This window comes from Leucoraja erinacea, chromosome 40 (genome assembly GCF_028641065.1).
Source record: "Leucoraja erinacea ecotype New England chromosome 40, Leri_hhj_1, whole genome shotgun sequence".
Taxonomy (NCBI): Eukaryota; Metazoa; Chordata; class Chondrichthyes; order Rajiformes; family Rajidae; genus Leucoraja; species Leucoraja erinaceus.
The window spans coordinates 2,621,072-2,635,953 of record NC_073416.1 but is presented as its reverse complement, the minus strand read 5'-3'; the positions used below and the strand labels follow the sequence as shown (position 1 = coordinate 2,635,953).

General features: G+C 40.4%; 2 protein-coding genes across 3 annotated transcripts in view; one reads left to right on the top strand and one right to left on the bottom strand.

Moving 5' to 3' along the window:
* Positions 1 to 4,508, bottom strand: part of dazap2 (DAZ associated protein 2) — a 16,287-nt gene extending 11,779 nt beyond the window's left edge. The window contains exon 1 of one of the 2 annotated variants that reach the window (XM_055664418.1): positions 4,350 to 4,508. In XM_055664418.1, the coding sequence (XP_055520393.1) occupies positions 4,350 to 4,362 (13 nt within the window). In that variant the 5' untranslated portion in view covers positions 4,363 to 4,508. Of the gene's footprint in view, positions 1 to 4,125; positions 4,253 to 4,349 lie in introns of those variants that run through there. The other variant, XM_055664419.1, reaches the window with a different exon arrangement.
* Positions 4,509 to 10,656: 6,148 nt separating this feature from the next.
* The window catches only part of pou6f1 (POU class 6 homeobox 1), a 37,383-nt gene continuing 33,157 nt past the window's right edge, over positions 10,657 to 14,882 (top strand). The window contains exon 1 of the mRNA XM_055664349.1: positions 10,657 to 11,233. The gene's annotated coding sequence lies outside the window, so the exon portion shown is untranslated. The remainder of the gene's footprint in view (positions 11,234 to 14,882) is intronic.

Here is a 14,882-nt window from a genome sequence, read left to right as displayed (position 1 = left end):
TGTGATTTTTCTATTACAAATCTCAAATTGTGGAGTACAGAGGTAAAAAAATAAATGATGGATCTCTGTCCTAAACATTACGGAAGGCACTGTATATGCAAACATTGTCTGCATTCTGCATATCCACTACTCAGTTAGTTGGGGATGACCTTTTTTCTGGTGGGGAACAGTTTCCTGCCTGTCCTGTAGATTAGTTTCACTCCAGCAGGAAGCTTGTTGGAGACAAGGCCAAGAAACATTTAAAAAAACGTGTTGGAGCATTGACACAGTTTTGTAGGACACCAGTTTGCACCAAGTTTTAGTTTTTTACGGCAAATCTAAAATAAGGCACTAACCTGAGAGTTGTTCTGTTACATGGTTCCTTCATTCTGGATTTCACAAGTTTAAAACACACAATTTCCTAGAAACTGCTATTCAGTCAGGTCTGAACAGAAAGTGAAACTATAAGGCCTAGTCACTGAATGGAGTTGATGCAATTAGTTTTGCTCAGAAAACAAATGGAGCACCAATTAATGGAAAATACATAATTTTCAACTAGTATGTAATGTTCCCAGATCAAGGACAGCATGTTGCAGTGTGAAAAATCAAACTTCCACCACTTTGCTCCAATAAAGGGGGATTAATTTTGTGTTGTATAAATGCAGAATGTTAGATTCAGTTAACCATTTTGCTTTACACACCATACTACACACCATACAGAGGTAAAAACCAGCCCCAATCTCAAAGTAGCAATGCCTTTTGTACCAATGCAATATTTACTCTTCTCCAATTAGTCATCCCTATAATTAGAACAAGATTAATGCATTTTAGAATCAAGTTAGAGAAAAAAGGAGGCAGCATCAAGCTGTGGAGTGGCACTACAGCAGGCAATCCCACTTGAGAGGTCATGGATGATTTTTCTAGATGTGCCATGTAGAGCAAGATGGTAAAATGGATTTTCATAAACAATTTGCCTTTATTATACAGGACAAAATTAATCTCACATTATTGGATCGGGGTAGGGGAATCTTTATTCGGGGCAGAATCCATACAAACCCTCCTGCCAGCAAAGAGAGCAAACTTTTCTACCTGGGCAGAATTAAAACCAAGACCACAATCAGTTCATTCAATTCACCCATACACACTCCTTTATTCACAAAAGAGACACAAAGTGCTGGGGTATCTCAGCAGGTCAGGCAGCGTCTCTGGAAGATATGGATACGTGATGTTTCAGGTCAGGACTCTTCTTCAGACTAGTCTACTCGTCACCTTTAATATTTTCAATTTTGTGCTACACTGTGCTTTGTTTTTCACCACTTTTCAAGCCCAAGGTCAAATCTTTCAAAACTAAATGCTGCAGTCACATCCCAGCAGGTTCTCCTGTCCTTTGATTATAGAAAGCAGATTGCAAACTTCCTATTTGAAAATTGATTCTTCCTTCATGAAGAAACTTTGTCTTTCATTTCATAATTGCTCATCCTACCACGGTTATTGCTCTTAAGTTTGTCTTTTCAAAAATAAATTATTCCATCCTCTATCCTCCCCATGATCAGAGCAAGATGTCACATGTAATTCCATTTCTAGAAGCTCAAAACTCTGACGTCATCATTTCCCGCAGCACTGCAAATCCTAAGGGTGTTGTGTCACGAGACATCTTGTTTTTGTTTCCTTGCAATGTACCCAATCATGGACACATTGCAAAATCATGGATTTACGAAGAGGAAATCATGCTTGACTAATTTGGAATTTTTTGAGGATGTAACTAGGAAAATGGACAAGGGACAGCCAGTGGAAGTATTGTACCTGGACTTTCAGCAAGCATTTGATAAGGTCCCACATAGGAGATTAGTGGGGAAAATGAGAGGGGGTAGGGTACTGACATGGATAGAAAATCGGTTGGCAGACAGGAAACAATGGGTAGGGATTAACAGGTCCCTTCCAGAATGGCAGGCAGTGACTAGTGGGGTACCGCATGGCTCGGTGCTGGGACCGCAGCTATTTACAATATACATCGATGATTTAGATGAAGGGATTCAAAGTAACATTAGCATATTTGCAGATGACACAAAGCTGGGTGGCAGTGTGAACTGTGGGGAGGATGCTATGAGGGTGCAGGGTGATTTGGACAGGTTGGGTGAGTGGGCAGATGCAGTTTAATGTGGTTAAATGTGAGGTTGTCCACTTAAAATTCAGGTTTGTATTGGTTGTCGGAGAGGGATTTCCTCGGACTGCTAGCTGATGAAGAAATATCGTACGTGCTTTCCTTGCCGTTTTTTGTTAATTTGCTGGACCATTGCGTCCCTGGATTGAACTTAAACGCGACTAAAAACGCCTTCAACATCACGGATCGCACTATCAGGACAAAACAAAAGGTATGTCATTTATTTAACATTATTTTACTTTTTGATGTGGCTTCATTTTAATCATGATGCGAAAAATGTTCTTTAGGCCCCCCGTACAAATCGGCCGTGTATTGGGCTTAAATTTATGGCAACGGCAACATTCCAATCGATCACATTCCAGAAACATCCACTCTCAAGATAATCAAATTCTTTGTTTTTGCAATCATGTCATAAGAACATCTAAATCATCTATATTTTGTGTTATTGTCCATCCATGATCAATATTTTCATACTAAATATCCACAGTACAGTTTTGGTCAGATATATTGTGCAAAAAATAATGATTTTGATTATCTTGAGAGTGGATGATTCTAGATTAATTTATGGGAATTAATCATTAAATTCCTTCCATTTGGCATACAAATTCATGACAAAGTGAGATTTAAAAATCATGTTATACTGTGAATTCTTGTGTGAATAGGATCAGTTTGTTATTTGGAGCTATTAAAAAAATTAGTCTTTTCTTAAGAAATGGATAGATGTTTAGATCTAGTAATTGAATTTAGATGAATTTAATTGATTTGATGAAACTGATGAATATGATTTTTTTGTTGGGTATTTACAATTTGTTTTAGCTTTTAACTTTATAATGTCTACCTTTTTCCTAAAACTGCAAATAGTAACTTGTTTCTGTTAATGCTGTTCAGTGGGTTTTTTTCCCTTTACATTTTAAACAGATGTCTCCGAAGAAGAAATGCAAAATTGTCAATCCAAATGCCCAGCAAAAGAGACCGATTTAGACAGCATTCGCAGAGATTATCCGAATTTGGACTACTCCCAAATGTGATGATCTACAGGACATTCTTAATGTGAAAGTAGTGGGCAGAATGGCATGCCAGGCGTGGTTTGAAGACCAAAAACTTGTAGTTTACAATGCCAAAATTGAAAAGTTGAGGAAAAACAAGGTGTACAGAGTTACTTAATGGTTACAATCTGAGGACTATGATGATGCTACTGATTATGATATGCCAATGTACCAGCTAGCAACTGATCTTCTCCATAAAGACTTGGTCTTTTGCTAGAAATTGTAATTTATTTACGTATGTGTTACGGATTTACAGCATATACTACAATAATATTAAAGTTCTGATCTTGAGAATATCACATTTTTGATTTTTCGAGGCAGTTTGGGTGTTTTGACTATTTCTGTCCCAACGGTCAATTTTGTAATTGGCTACAATTAGGTAACTAACTAATTATATGCTTTAATTTCAGGTGATCCAAGTAAAATGTGTCATATTTGTTTCAGAATGTTTCAATCTATAATAACTGAAAAATTTCATTCAGTTCTCTTAATTTTTAAGAAAGTTATGGGCTTTTGACTGTCCTCGATCACAGCTTTTGTGTTAAATCAATGGAAAAGCAATAGGGAACAAGATGCTAATTTCAGAGTATGAAAATGACCATAACTTTTTTTAATACTGAGGAAATTAAAGTGAATTAGGTGTCAAATTAAAGTTCTTTTTATGCGTTATCTGATGGGATAAATTACAGGCCTGATTTTTTAAAATCTCAAAATGTTGTAACATTGCTACTGTAAAACAATATGATAAACGAGAAAAAGTTGTGTGTGTGTGTGTGTATGTATGTATATGTGTGTATGTGTATGTATATGTGTGTGTGTGTGTGTGTGTATATACACACACATACCTCCTCGATTCCCTACTCTGGGCAAGAGACCCTGTGCATCGACCCGATCTTTACTGTGACTGGATAACATGCAAGACAAAGCTTTTCACTTTACCTCGATGTATGTGACAATAATATAATAAACTAAACGAGATGAGGGTCCCGGCGGGGTTGGTGGGACGTCCGACGAGAGGCGGCAGAAGCTTGTCGCGAGGCGCCGATCAGCAGCTGCGGGCGGGAGCGGGGGTCGCGCGGCCCCCCCCCGCCAGAGCCCGCGCTTTTCCCCGGTACCGCGGCCGCCGCCGCTTCCCCGCCCATGTAAACGAGCCTCACGTTTACCTTGCTTACTCATGGCGCGGCCAACACTCGCACCTGCTCACCGCTTCTTCTTCGTCGTCGTGCTCGTCGAAAGACTTTTTTTTCCCCTCTCTCTTGGTCGCTGCTCCGCTCTTACTTCCTTATCAAAGCTACGTGCCACATTCGCGTCCGACGCATGCAAATAACCCCAGGCTCTTAAAGGGGAATTGGTCTCGTTGTGTTGTGCGGATAGAAAAAGAATATACTGGTGAAAGAGAAAAAGTTTTTTTCCCGATGTGTCACCACATGCGATCAATTTTACACAGCAGGGGGGAAATGAGCCCCCAATTGAGGCTCGAGTTTTATTCACCTTTTAAAGCGCTTGCTTTTCCTTAGAACACGACAATGCTACACAGTAAACACATTCAGTTGTTATTCATGCTGGATAGTAAACATCATTCAAATTATTCAAGAGTGTTTTATTGTCATATGTCCCAATGAAATTCTTACTTGCAGCAGCACAACAGAATATGTAGCACCACAGTCAAATGATCCATTAGCATTTGGCTAATAGTACTAGCTTTGATAGTGTGATCTTTGTTTACTGTATAGCATTATGATAGTTTACTGTATAGCACAAAATGATAGATTTTTTAAAAATAAAAACCAAAAGTGATTTTTATTTCAATCGGAAACCTGGCTCTTAAATCTGAAGAAAGAAAATTGAAGAAAAACAAAGTTGGCAATTGAAAGTTGAGAAACTACATGGAGAGCAATGACAGTAACCGAACAATGGCTAATTTTAAAATAATTAATACATTGCTTGCAAGTTATGTACATAGTCCCTTAAAGCAACAAAAACAGTAAAAGTGGTCCACTCGTGGTTATCAAAATAAATTTAAAATAGTATTAGATCAGGAGAAAGAACTGTGTAATAATCTTCAGCATTTTTTATCTTATTATTAATTAGTAATGACAAATTTTGAAATATAGTCAGAAGAACAGTTTCATTTTAGAAATTAGAGACTATTTCCTTGAACAATGTGTTGTGAAATAATCAGGAACAGGCTAATGCAAGTGCTCTAGTTATCTGGCATATGCTGAACATAAAAGTACTTGTTAATCAAATACACTGGTTTATCAAGATTTGGCCCAAGCATCTCTCACTGCCGCCCGCCATTGCCCTGGGCATTGCCCTTGCGGCTGCCGTCCGTTGCCAGATTAATGCCTATAACAATGCTTTACTGTATTTTAGATATGAACAGAAGTAATTAGACAACCCAGAGTAAAGTACTCTCTGGGGAAGAGTGAACAATATGTACCAAGTCTGAAATGGTCTGAAATGTAAATAAAGGCAATTACAGAGGTTTGCGAGGGTGTGGCTGATGTGGATAAAATATGAGAACCTGGAAAGAAGAAGCCAAAGTAGGCAATTTCTGCTTGCCCAGCCATTCTTTAAGATTATGAATGGTTTTTTTTTACCTCAGCACTATCTTCCTACACTAATCCATGTCTCTTCATATTTAAAAATATATCACTCTGTCCTGAATATTTTTTAACAACTGAACTCCAGCTGTTCTCTTGGCCGAAAAATTCCAAAGATTCATCGCCCTCTATATTTAAAAAAATCTCATCTCTGTATCAAGTGGTTAGCTATGCCAGATTATTCCTTTATTCAATGGATAACCACTTACTTTGTCTATCAAGGTATTAAACATAAACAGTCCAGTCCAATTTTATATTCTACAGTAATAATTTACTGTTTCATTACAGCCCTTATTTTCTACCATAATCTGGTGTCACAGTCAAACTTTCTGCTTACTTTTTCCATGTGGAAGCTCCATAATCAAATTTGTGGTTTTGTAATTTACAAATTATTTAATCAGGCTCAGTTGCAGCTGATTTCATCTTGTCTTCTTTAGAGGGTTGATTTATTCTACATAGAGTTATTTTAAATATATTGAAAGGATATTTCTTATATTGTATCTGGTAATTTATTGTACACAAGTAATAGAGAAAGATGTTATAATAATATAAACAGTACTTCATTGTAGATGACATAAGGGAGGCAACATTGTATCAGCTGCTTGCAAAATGGTATAAGGGAGGCAACATTGAATCAGCTGCTTGCAAAATAGTTGATTTTTCCTGCCACTAACTTTCAGTCGGGGCCAAAAGATAAATTGTTTTGTACAATGAGGAGGAAATTCTATCATTTTACCCCATCACTCAAAGTTCAAATTAGCCTGACATCGTTGTATGGATTGATTGTTTGAAGAAATGTCATAAAAAACATGAAATGATAGAAATTTGATAAAACAGAAAATACTGTATATAGCAGGTCCAAACGTAAACGTAAAGAGAAATTGTTCAGATGAGATCATAGAAAATAGAAATATGAGTATGTCCTTCACTGTTTAAGTCCGTTTCACCATTCAATCATGTGATCATCCAGTTGAGTACCTGTTCCTGCTTTTCCCCCCCGTATATCTTGTATTTAATGATTTTCCCTCTGCTGCCTTCTGAGTTAGATAATTCCGCAGGTTCACACTCTTTGGATGAAGAAATTTCTCCTCATCCGGCGCTAAATCACTTCACCAGCATCCTTAGGCTATGAGCTCTTGTTCTAGATTTACCCACTATCAGTAACTTCGATCTCTGGGTGCTTGATGGTGGCATGGCTCAGTGAGGAGGGACCTCAGTGAAGGACCTGTTTTGGTGCCATATGACTCAATGATTCTAATCCTCCATTCTCTTCTTCCTCTTGGGCTTACCAAGGCACTTCGGAAATGCATCAAAACTATTCACTTCAACCACCCCCTTGTGTTAGTGAACTGCACCTTCTCTGGGTAAATCCAAGTGAATACCCTCTTTGGTTTCTTAGTGACTATGGAATGATTGGGTTAACAAATGATGAGTGTTTGACGGCACTGGACCTGTACTCGCTGGAGTTTAGAAGGATGGGAGGGGGGGGGTACTTTACTGTAATATACCGAATAATGAGAGGCCTGGATAGAGTGGATGTGGAGGGGATGTGGTAGAGCCTAGGACCAGATCAGAATAAAAGGATGTACATTTAGAAAGGAGATGAGGAAGAATTTCTTTAGTCAGAGAGTGGTGAATCTGTGGAATTTATTGCCACAGACGGCTATAGACACCAAGTTAATGGTTATTTTTAAGGTGGAAATTGACAGATTCCTGATTAGTACGGGTGTCAGGGATTATGGGGAGAATGGGGTTGAGAGGGAAAGATAGATCACTCATGATTGAATGGCAGAGCAGTCTTGATGGGCCGAATAGCCTAATTCTGCTCCTATAACTTACGAAGCTCCAATTGTTGGCTTACAGTTTTCTATTGCCCATAAATTGAAACACTCGCTCACTCACCATCCAAACTGCTCCTGATTTTGAAGATCTCCATGAGGTCATTTGTCAACCTTCTCTACTCTAGAAAATGTTACCCATTCTGTTCATTTCCCCATCTGTGTCATCTTGTATTCCCGGCATCATCAAGCAACCCGCCTCTGCTCCATCTTCCGAGCCTCTATATCCTTCTTATCATTCAATAACTAGAATTATACACAGTATTCTAGCGGTAGTCTAACCACACTTCGATACTACCCTAGCAGACACTCTCTACTCTACAATCTACCCCTCAACAAACTGTTTGACTTATTTTTGTTCAGACAATGACCCTTGACCACATTGTATAATTGTATCTGCACTCTCAGATCCCTCTGCTCCTCGTCTACATTCAGATTCTTATTTCCCAGGTAATTTTTCTTACAAAAGTACATTACCAATATTAATATTAATTTGCCAATTTTATACTCATCCTTCAAGTTTATTAATGACTTATTTTAATTTGTCACAACCTTCCTTGGGCTGTCCATACTGTGGCTCTTCTACCGAGTTTAAACTTTGATATCCTAATTTAGACAATTTAGCTTAATTTAGACAAAACAAAATGCTGAATTGAAACAAGAGGTGCATAACTTGCTCAAACCCTGGGCTGTGATAATGTTCCTGATTTTAAAGTTCCCATGTGCCATAGTGGGAACATCAACTCAAGTCTCTCAATCAATAGTCCAAGTCTCTGGCTGCTAGTTCAGTAATGTAACCATGTAACCAACAATCAAGCCGTGTACTGATAAGAAATGCTGCCGTTGAAATAAAGATTTAAAACAGTGGAGGAATTCTAGGACCAGCTTGCAAAGAATCGCTTAGCTTCGGCACGACTTGCAGTAACTCAAATTGCAGGTGCCCAAGCTGAGATTTATGAGTCATCATTAAATACGGGTAAGGTGCCAGAAGACTGGAGGATAGCAAATATTGTGCCTCTATTTAAGAAGGGCAGCAGGGATAAGCCTGAAACTACAGGCCAGTGAGGGACAGGTACATCATGGATAGGATAAGTTTAGGAGGATATAGAGCAAACGCAAGCAGCTAGGACTGGTGTAGATGTAGGTTGGTCGGCATGTAGATATAGGTTGGTCGGCATGGACAAGTTGGGCCGAAGGGCCTGTTTCCATGTTGTATGATTCTATGGTTCCATAGATTAATAAAAAAGAAAAGCAAATTATAAGGTTCTTGATTAATAGAAAAGGCAAATTATCAAGTCCATAAGTCATAGGAGCAGATAGACACAAAATGCCGGAGTAACTCAGCAGGACAGGCAGACATTTCGGGTCTGAAGAAGGGTCTCGACCCAAAACGTCACCCATTCCTTCTCTCCAGAGATGCTGCCTGTCCCACTGAGTTACTCCAGCATTTTGTGTCCACTTTCGATTTAAACCAGCATCTGCAGTTTTTCTTGCACGGTCATAGGAGCAGAATTAGGCCATTTGGCCCATCGCGTCTACACAGCAATTTAATCATGGCTGATCTATCTTCCCTCTCAACCTCATCCCCTTGCCTTCTCTTCCTCAAAAGGTATTAATAATGGGTGAAGTAACAAAACAAATTATGAAAGATTCTTGATTAATATTTTTTAAATATTGGAAGGTTCTTGATTAAGTTTAAAAAAAGTTATCAAAAGGTATTAATGTGTAAAGTAACAAAGCAACTTAATGAAAGATTCTTGATTAATATTAAAAGAAAAGCATATTAAGGTTCTCGATTAAGTAAAAAAGCAAATTATCAAAAGGTATTAATAAGTGGAGTAATGGAATGCTGCTTATTTATTGTCATTCAAACATAGGTTTGAACAAAATTAACAACAGATTCTAGATTAATATTTAAAAAAATAAAAAAGAATATTATAAGGTTTATGATTATGTAAAAAAGCAAACTATTAAAAGGTATTAATAATGAGTGGAGTAACAACATAAATTGACGGGTATCAGAGGTTATGGAGAGAAGGCTAGGAGGGAAAGATAAATCAGCCATGATTGAATGGCCGAGTAGACTTGATGGGCCGAATGGCCTATTTCTGCTCCTATCACATGATCTTTTGAAATTATCAAAAGATTCTCGATTAGTATTAAAGAAAAACATTATAATGTTCTTAATTAAGTAAAGAAAAAGTATATTATCAAAAGGTATTAGCAATGAGTGGAGTAACAAAGCAAATTATGAAAACATTTTTGATTAATATTTTTTAAAACTATAAGGTTCTTGATTTAGTTTAAAAAAGCAAATTATCAAAACGTATTAATAACTAAAGTAACAAAGCAAATGATTAATAGATTCTTGATTAATATTTAAAAAATAAAAATATTATAAGGATCTTGATTAAGTAAAAAAGCAAATTATCAAAAGATTCTTTAATAAAAAAACATTACAAGGTTCCTGATTAAGGGAAAAAAACAGCAAGTTCTCAAAAGGTATTAATAATGAATAAAGTAACAACAGATTCTTGATTAATATTTTAAAATCATGATGAGGTTCTTGATTACGTTAAAAAAAAAAGCAAGTTACCAAACGGTGATGAGTAAAGTAACAAAACAAATTATCGAAAGGTAATTGTTCCCGATGTTGGGGAAGTCCAGGACAAGGGGTCACAGCTTAAGGATAAGGGGGAAATCCTTTAAAACCGAGATGAGGAGAATGTTTTTCACACAGAGAGTGGTGAATCTCTGGAACTCTCTGCCACAGAGGGTAGTTGAGGCCACAGTTCATTGTCTATATTTAAGAGGGAGTTAGATGTGGCCCTTGTGGCTAAAGGGATCAGGGGGTATGGAGAGAAGGCAGGTACAGGATACCGAGTTGGATGATCAGCCATGATCATATTGAATGGCGAATGGCGGTGCAGGCTCGAAGGGCCGAATGGCCTACTCCTGCACCTATTTTCTATGTTTCTATGGGTTTTTTTAAAGAGCAACCGAGTCCTGATGCCCGGCTTTGATAGGTGATAGGTGACCTTCGTGGCTGCGTTGGGCAGAGCCGAGCTGGATCCGATCTGATCTGGAGCCGAGTTGAGCCGAAGCATGCAGGCGCTGCCCCGCCGCCACGGGCTGTCTCTTTAAGAAGCCAAGCGCGCCACCTGGCACCACGGACGGGAAGGGCAACATCAACATATTTTTTTGTCGTATGCAGACTCGCCTTGCATAAATTATGTTCATAACGTAGTGCTAACGAGCAATGTTTATCGAAGCTGGTACGTTCTTTTTAATTACAAAGGAAGCTCGGGAAGGCAATTTATCTAGGAGTTTAGCAGCTCCAAACGTTCCCATCATATTGAGGAAAACTATGAAGAAATAAAACAAATGGAGATGTTTCTCAAGGCCCGCTTTTTATCGATGCAAATGCTCCCTCCTTAACCAGTATACTCCTTGCCGCTCGGCTCAATTGATGGGAAAAAAAGCAAAACTTGACTTTTTTTTCTGGTCCTTTAACTCGCTTCAAACAAGACAAAAAATTGTTCGCAAACAGGCGGAGACAGTTTCCGAGGCACTTTGCTGAAGCCGAGGCATGAATAAATAACGGTAAGTAGGCGCAGGTAACACGGTGGTGGCGTTGTGGGAGGGAGCGGGCGTTTGGAGATGTGTATTTATCTTTGGCCGACATAAATACGTGCGGGGGGGCGGACGGCGGGCCCCTCGCCTCATTTGGATTTTCTCCGCCATTAGCATAATTTATAAATTTATGGCAGCGGGAGGACAAGGCGCCGCTTCTCCTCGGCCGCGTCACGTGCTGCCCGCGCGGCGGAAGTGCGCGCCGCGGCCACGCGCGCACACACGCCGCGGCGCTCCGTGTCACCAGCTGACAGCGAGGGCGGTCCCCAGTGGAGGTCTCTCTGCAAGGGAGTCCTGGGGTGGAGAATGTGTTAGTCGCCTGCCACTGTTGCGCGCTGGAAGCGTCTGTGTTCCTCGTCTACATGGAGTGTGTGAGATTGCAGCCCCTGCTCCAATATCTAAAGGGGCTGCTCCTTGCCTTCTGGCTGCACTTCACACCCACCACCCTCATCTTTGGACACCCTGTGTGTAGAGGAGAGGGTAGGGCTGAAGATGTCCTGGCTTGGTTGCTCCTAGGCCTGGCCAAGCTGGCCATCCATGGCACCAGTCTGAAGAGGGCTCTGCCCGAGTTGGTTGTCTGTGGCACTAGAGAGGGAACACACGCTGTCCACGGGCACCCTGGGGGATTTCCAGGAACATTGGGCATGGGGGAGGGGAGGACGGAGGGGGGGGGTGTAGGAGGGGGGGGGTGTAGGAATAAATTTAGTGTCTTAAATAATTTGTTGATTTTGTATTATGGTGGTAGGTGAGTTACCACAGTTTTGGTTTGTAAATATTATTTTGTATCATTATTGAATAAATTATTTTTGATAAAATGGAAAAAAAGGGTACAGTGCTGCATGGAACTTTGCACAGAGCGCTACAATGTAACAGATATTCGAGTTCAAGTGAGTTTATTGTCATGTGTCCCTGTATAGGACAATGAAATTCTTGCTGTGCTTCAGCACAACAGATCATAGTAGGCATTTACTACAAAACAGATAAGTGTGTCCATATGACATAATATAAATATATACATGCATGAATAAATAAACTGATAAAGTGCAAATAACAGAAAATGGGTTATTAATAATGAGAGTTGCCAGCCGCCTGCTACTTCGGTGTGGAAGACACCGTGTTCCATGTGTATATGGAGTAAGAGAGGTTGCACAGAACAGTGGCGTGTACTAGATATTGATTAGTAAGAGTGTCGGGGTTATGAGGAGGAGAAGGCAGGAGAATGGGGTTGAGAGGGAAAGATAGATCAGCCATGATTGAATGGTGGAGTAGACTTGATGGGCCGAATGGCCTATTTCTGCACCTATAACTTCTGAACTTCTATTTAAATTAGTTCACGAACTCGCCAGCTGCCTGTCACATCTGCAGCCTGGAAGAGACTGTGGTTAATGACATCGGGTGTTGTCGACATTATAATTTGATAATTGTCTGATTGTTGTTTGCAAACTGCCAATGGCAGCCTTGATCCTTTCATTACTCTGTATTTGTGATTAATTGTATAAAAGCTGACCATTAAGCAATAAATTGAACATGATTGAATGGCAGAGTCGACCTGATGGGCCAGATGGCCTAATTCTCCTCCTAAAACATATGAGAATTTAGAGTGAGGATCGAGTTGTCAGATAATTTGGATTAGGCAACTTCATTTCTGAGCAGACTAGATGGGAAGAAAAAAAGTTGCCTTTGTTCAGGAAATGGAGAGATGATGGACAATGATTGGTCTTGCCAGTGCAGGAACTGGGCATAACTGGCAAGACCAGTATTTATTGTCCACTCTTAATTGATAAGGTGGGGGTGAGCTGCTGCAGTCCATCTTTAGGGTATAAACAATGAAGAGAGGTTGGACAGACTTGGATTGTTTTCTCTGGAGCAGCAGAGGTTGAGGGGAGACCCGATGGAAGTATGTACAATTATGAGAGTCAAGAGACAAGGTAGACAGTCACAACCTTTTTTCTCGCAGGGTGGAAATGTCAAAGATGAGGGCATAACTTTAACGTGAGAGGGGCAAACTTTAAAGGAGATGTATGGCATGTTTACACAAAGGGTGGTGGGTGCCTGGAACGTGCTGCCAGGTGTGGTGGTAGAAGTCTATATGATAGTGATTTTTAATTAATGTGTCTGGAAAGTCTGAAGAAGGGTCTCGACCCGAAACGTCACCCATTCCTTCTCTCCAGAGATGCTGCCTGTCCAGCTGAGTTACTCCTGCTTTTTGCTTCTGTCTGGATAGACATATCCAGACATATACTGGCCATGGAGAGATATGAATCGTATACCGGCAGATGAGATTAGTTGGCATCATGTTCGGTACAGATGTTGTGGTTCCAAGGGCCTGTTTCTGTGTTGTTCTGTTCTATGTATGTTCTCAGTGCTCCCACAGGGGGTGGAAGATTGCAACCTTCATGTGGTCCGCCCTGTTTCGACTAATGCAATCAACTCTACATACACAAACGGAAGATCAAATAGAACAAGTTGTTCAACAACTTTAGGCTGTGCACGCCACATGAAAGAAGAAGAAGTGCTCCCACAGTGCTGTTAGAAAGGAGTTCCAGGATTTCAGTTTAGTTTAGGAAGAAACTGCAGATGCTGGTTTATACTAAAGATAGACTCAAAATGCTCTTGTAAGTTAGGCAGCATCTCTGCAGAATATGGATAAGTGACGTTTCGAGTTGGAACCCTTCTTCAGTTTAGTTTATTTAGTTTATAGATTTGGAGCCAGTGACGATGAAGGAATGGTGATATATTTCCAAATCTTGATGATGTGTAACTTGGAGAGAAACATACAAGTGATGGCAATCCCCTGTGCCCACTGACCTTGTCCATGAGTTTAGGAGCTCCAAATATTTCCATAACATTGATAAAAATGATGAATAAATAAAACAAATGGAGATACTAAAGGTTACTGAGATGCTGACGGAGCAGCACAACACAAAAAACACTGCAGCCGTTCTGCACTAGTGACGGAGGGAATAAATGTTTAAACTAGTGGGTAAATTGGCTACTTTATCCTGGGTCATGTTGACCTTCGGTATTCTTGCAACTGCATTCATTCAGGAACATGCAGGAAATGGAGGGCATGGTGGTTTGGTCATGTATGCTGTCCAGGTCCACCACCGATTTTCCGGCACCCTTTAAATCTAGAGCTCTGCCGTTTCATCTGTTTTGCCGGACCAACAGAGGTCATGGCCTTGGGGGACTGAGATACCAGCCCGCAAAGTCGGCTGGGGAAGTCGGCTATGGGGACAGATCTGCCGGCTCAAGCAGGGCTGGAATGCCAAAGCCCCGGCCGCAGGCGGCAAATTCAGTCCGCTAATTGGCCACAGTAGTCGGCTATAGGAGTTCCAGAAAGCCGGCCGCAGAGTGCAAATCCAACCCGCCGATGGGCCACAGAAGTCCTGAGATCGGCTACCACACCTACCCAGGTGCTACATTTTCGGGGTGAGGAGGGGAATTTACAGTGTGCTCACATAATTGTGTCTGGATTATAGAAGGTGCTGGAACACCAGTTGTCGGAAAGTCGGTGGTGGACCTGGACTGTTTGAAAGAAGGATCATGAATAGAGTAATTTCCTGTCAGCTGTTCACAATAGACAATAGGTGCAGGAGTAGGCCCTTCGAGCCAGCAC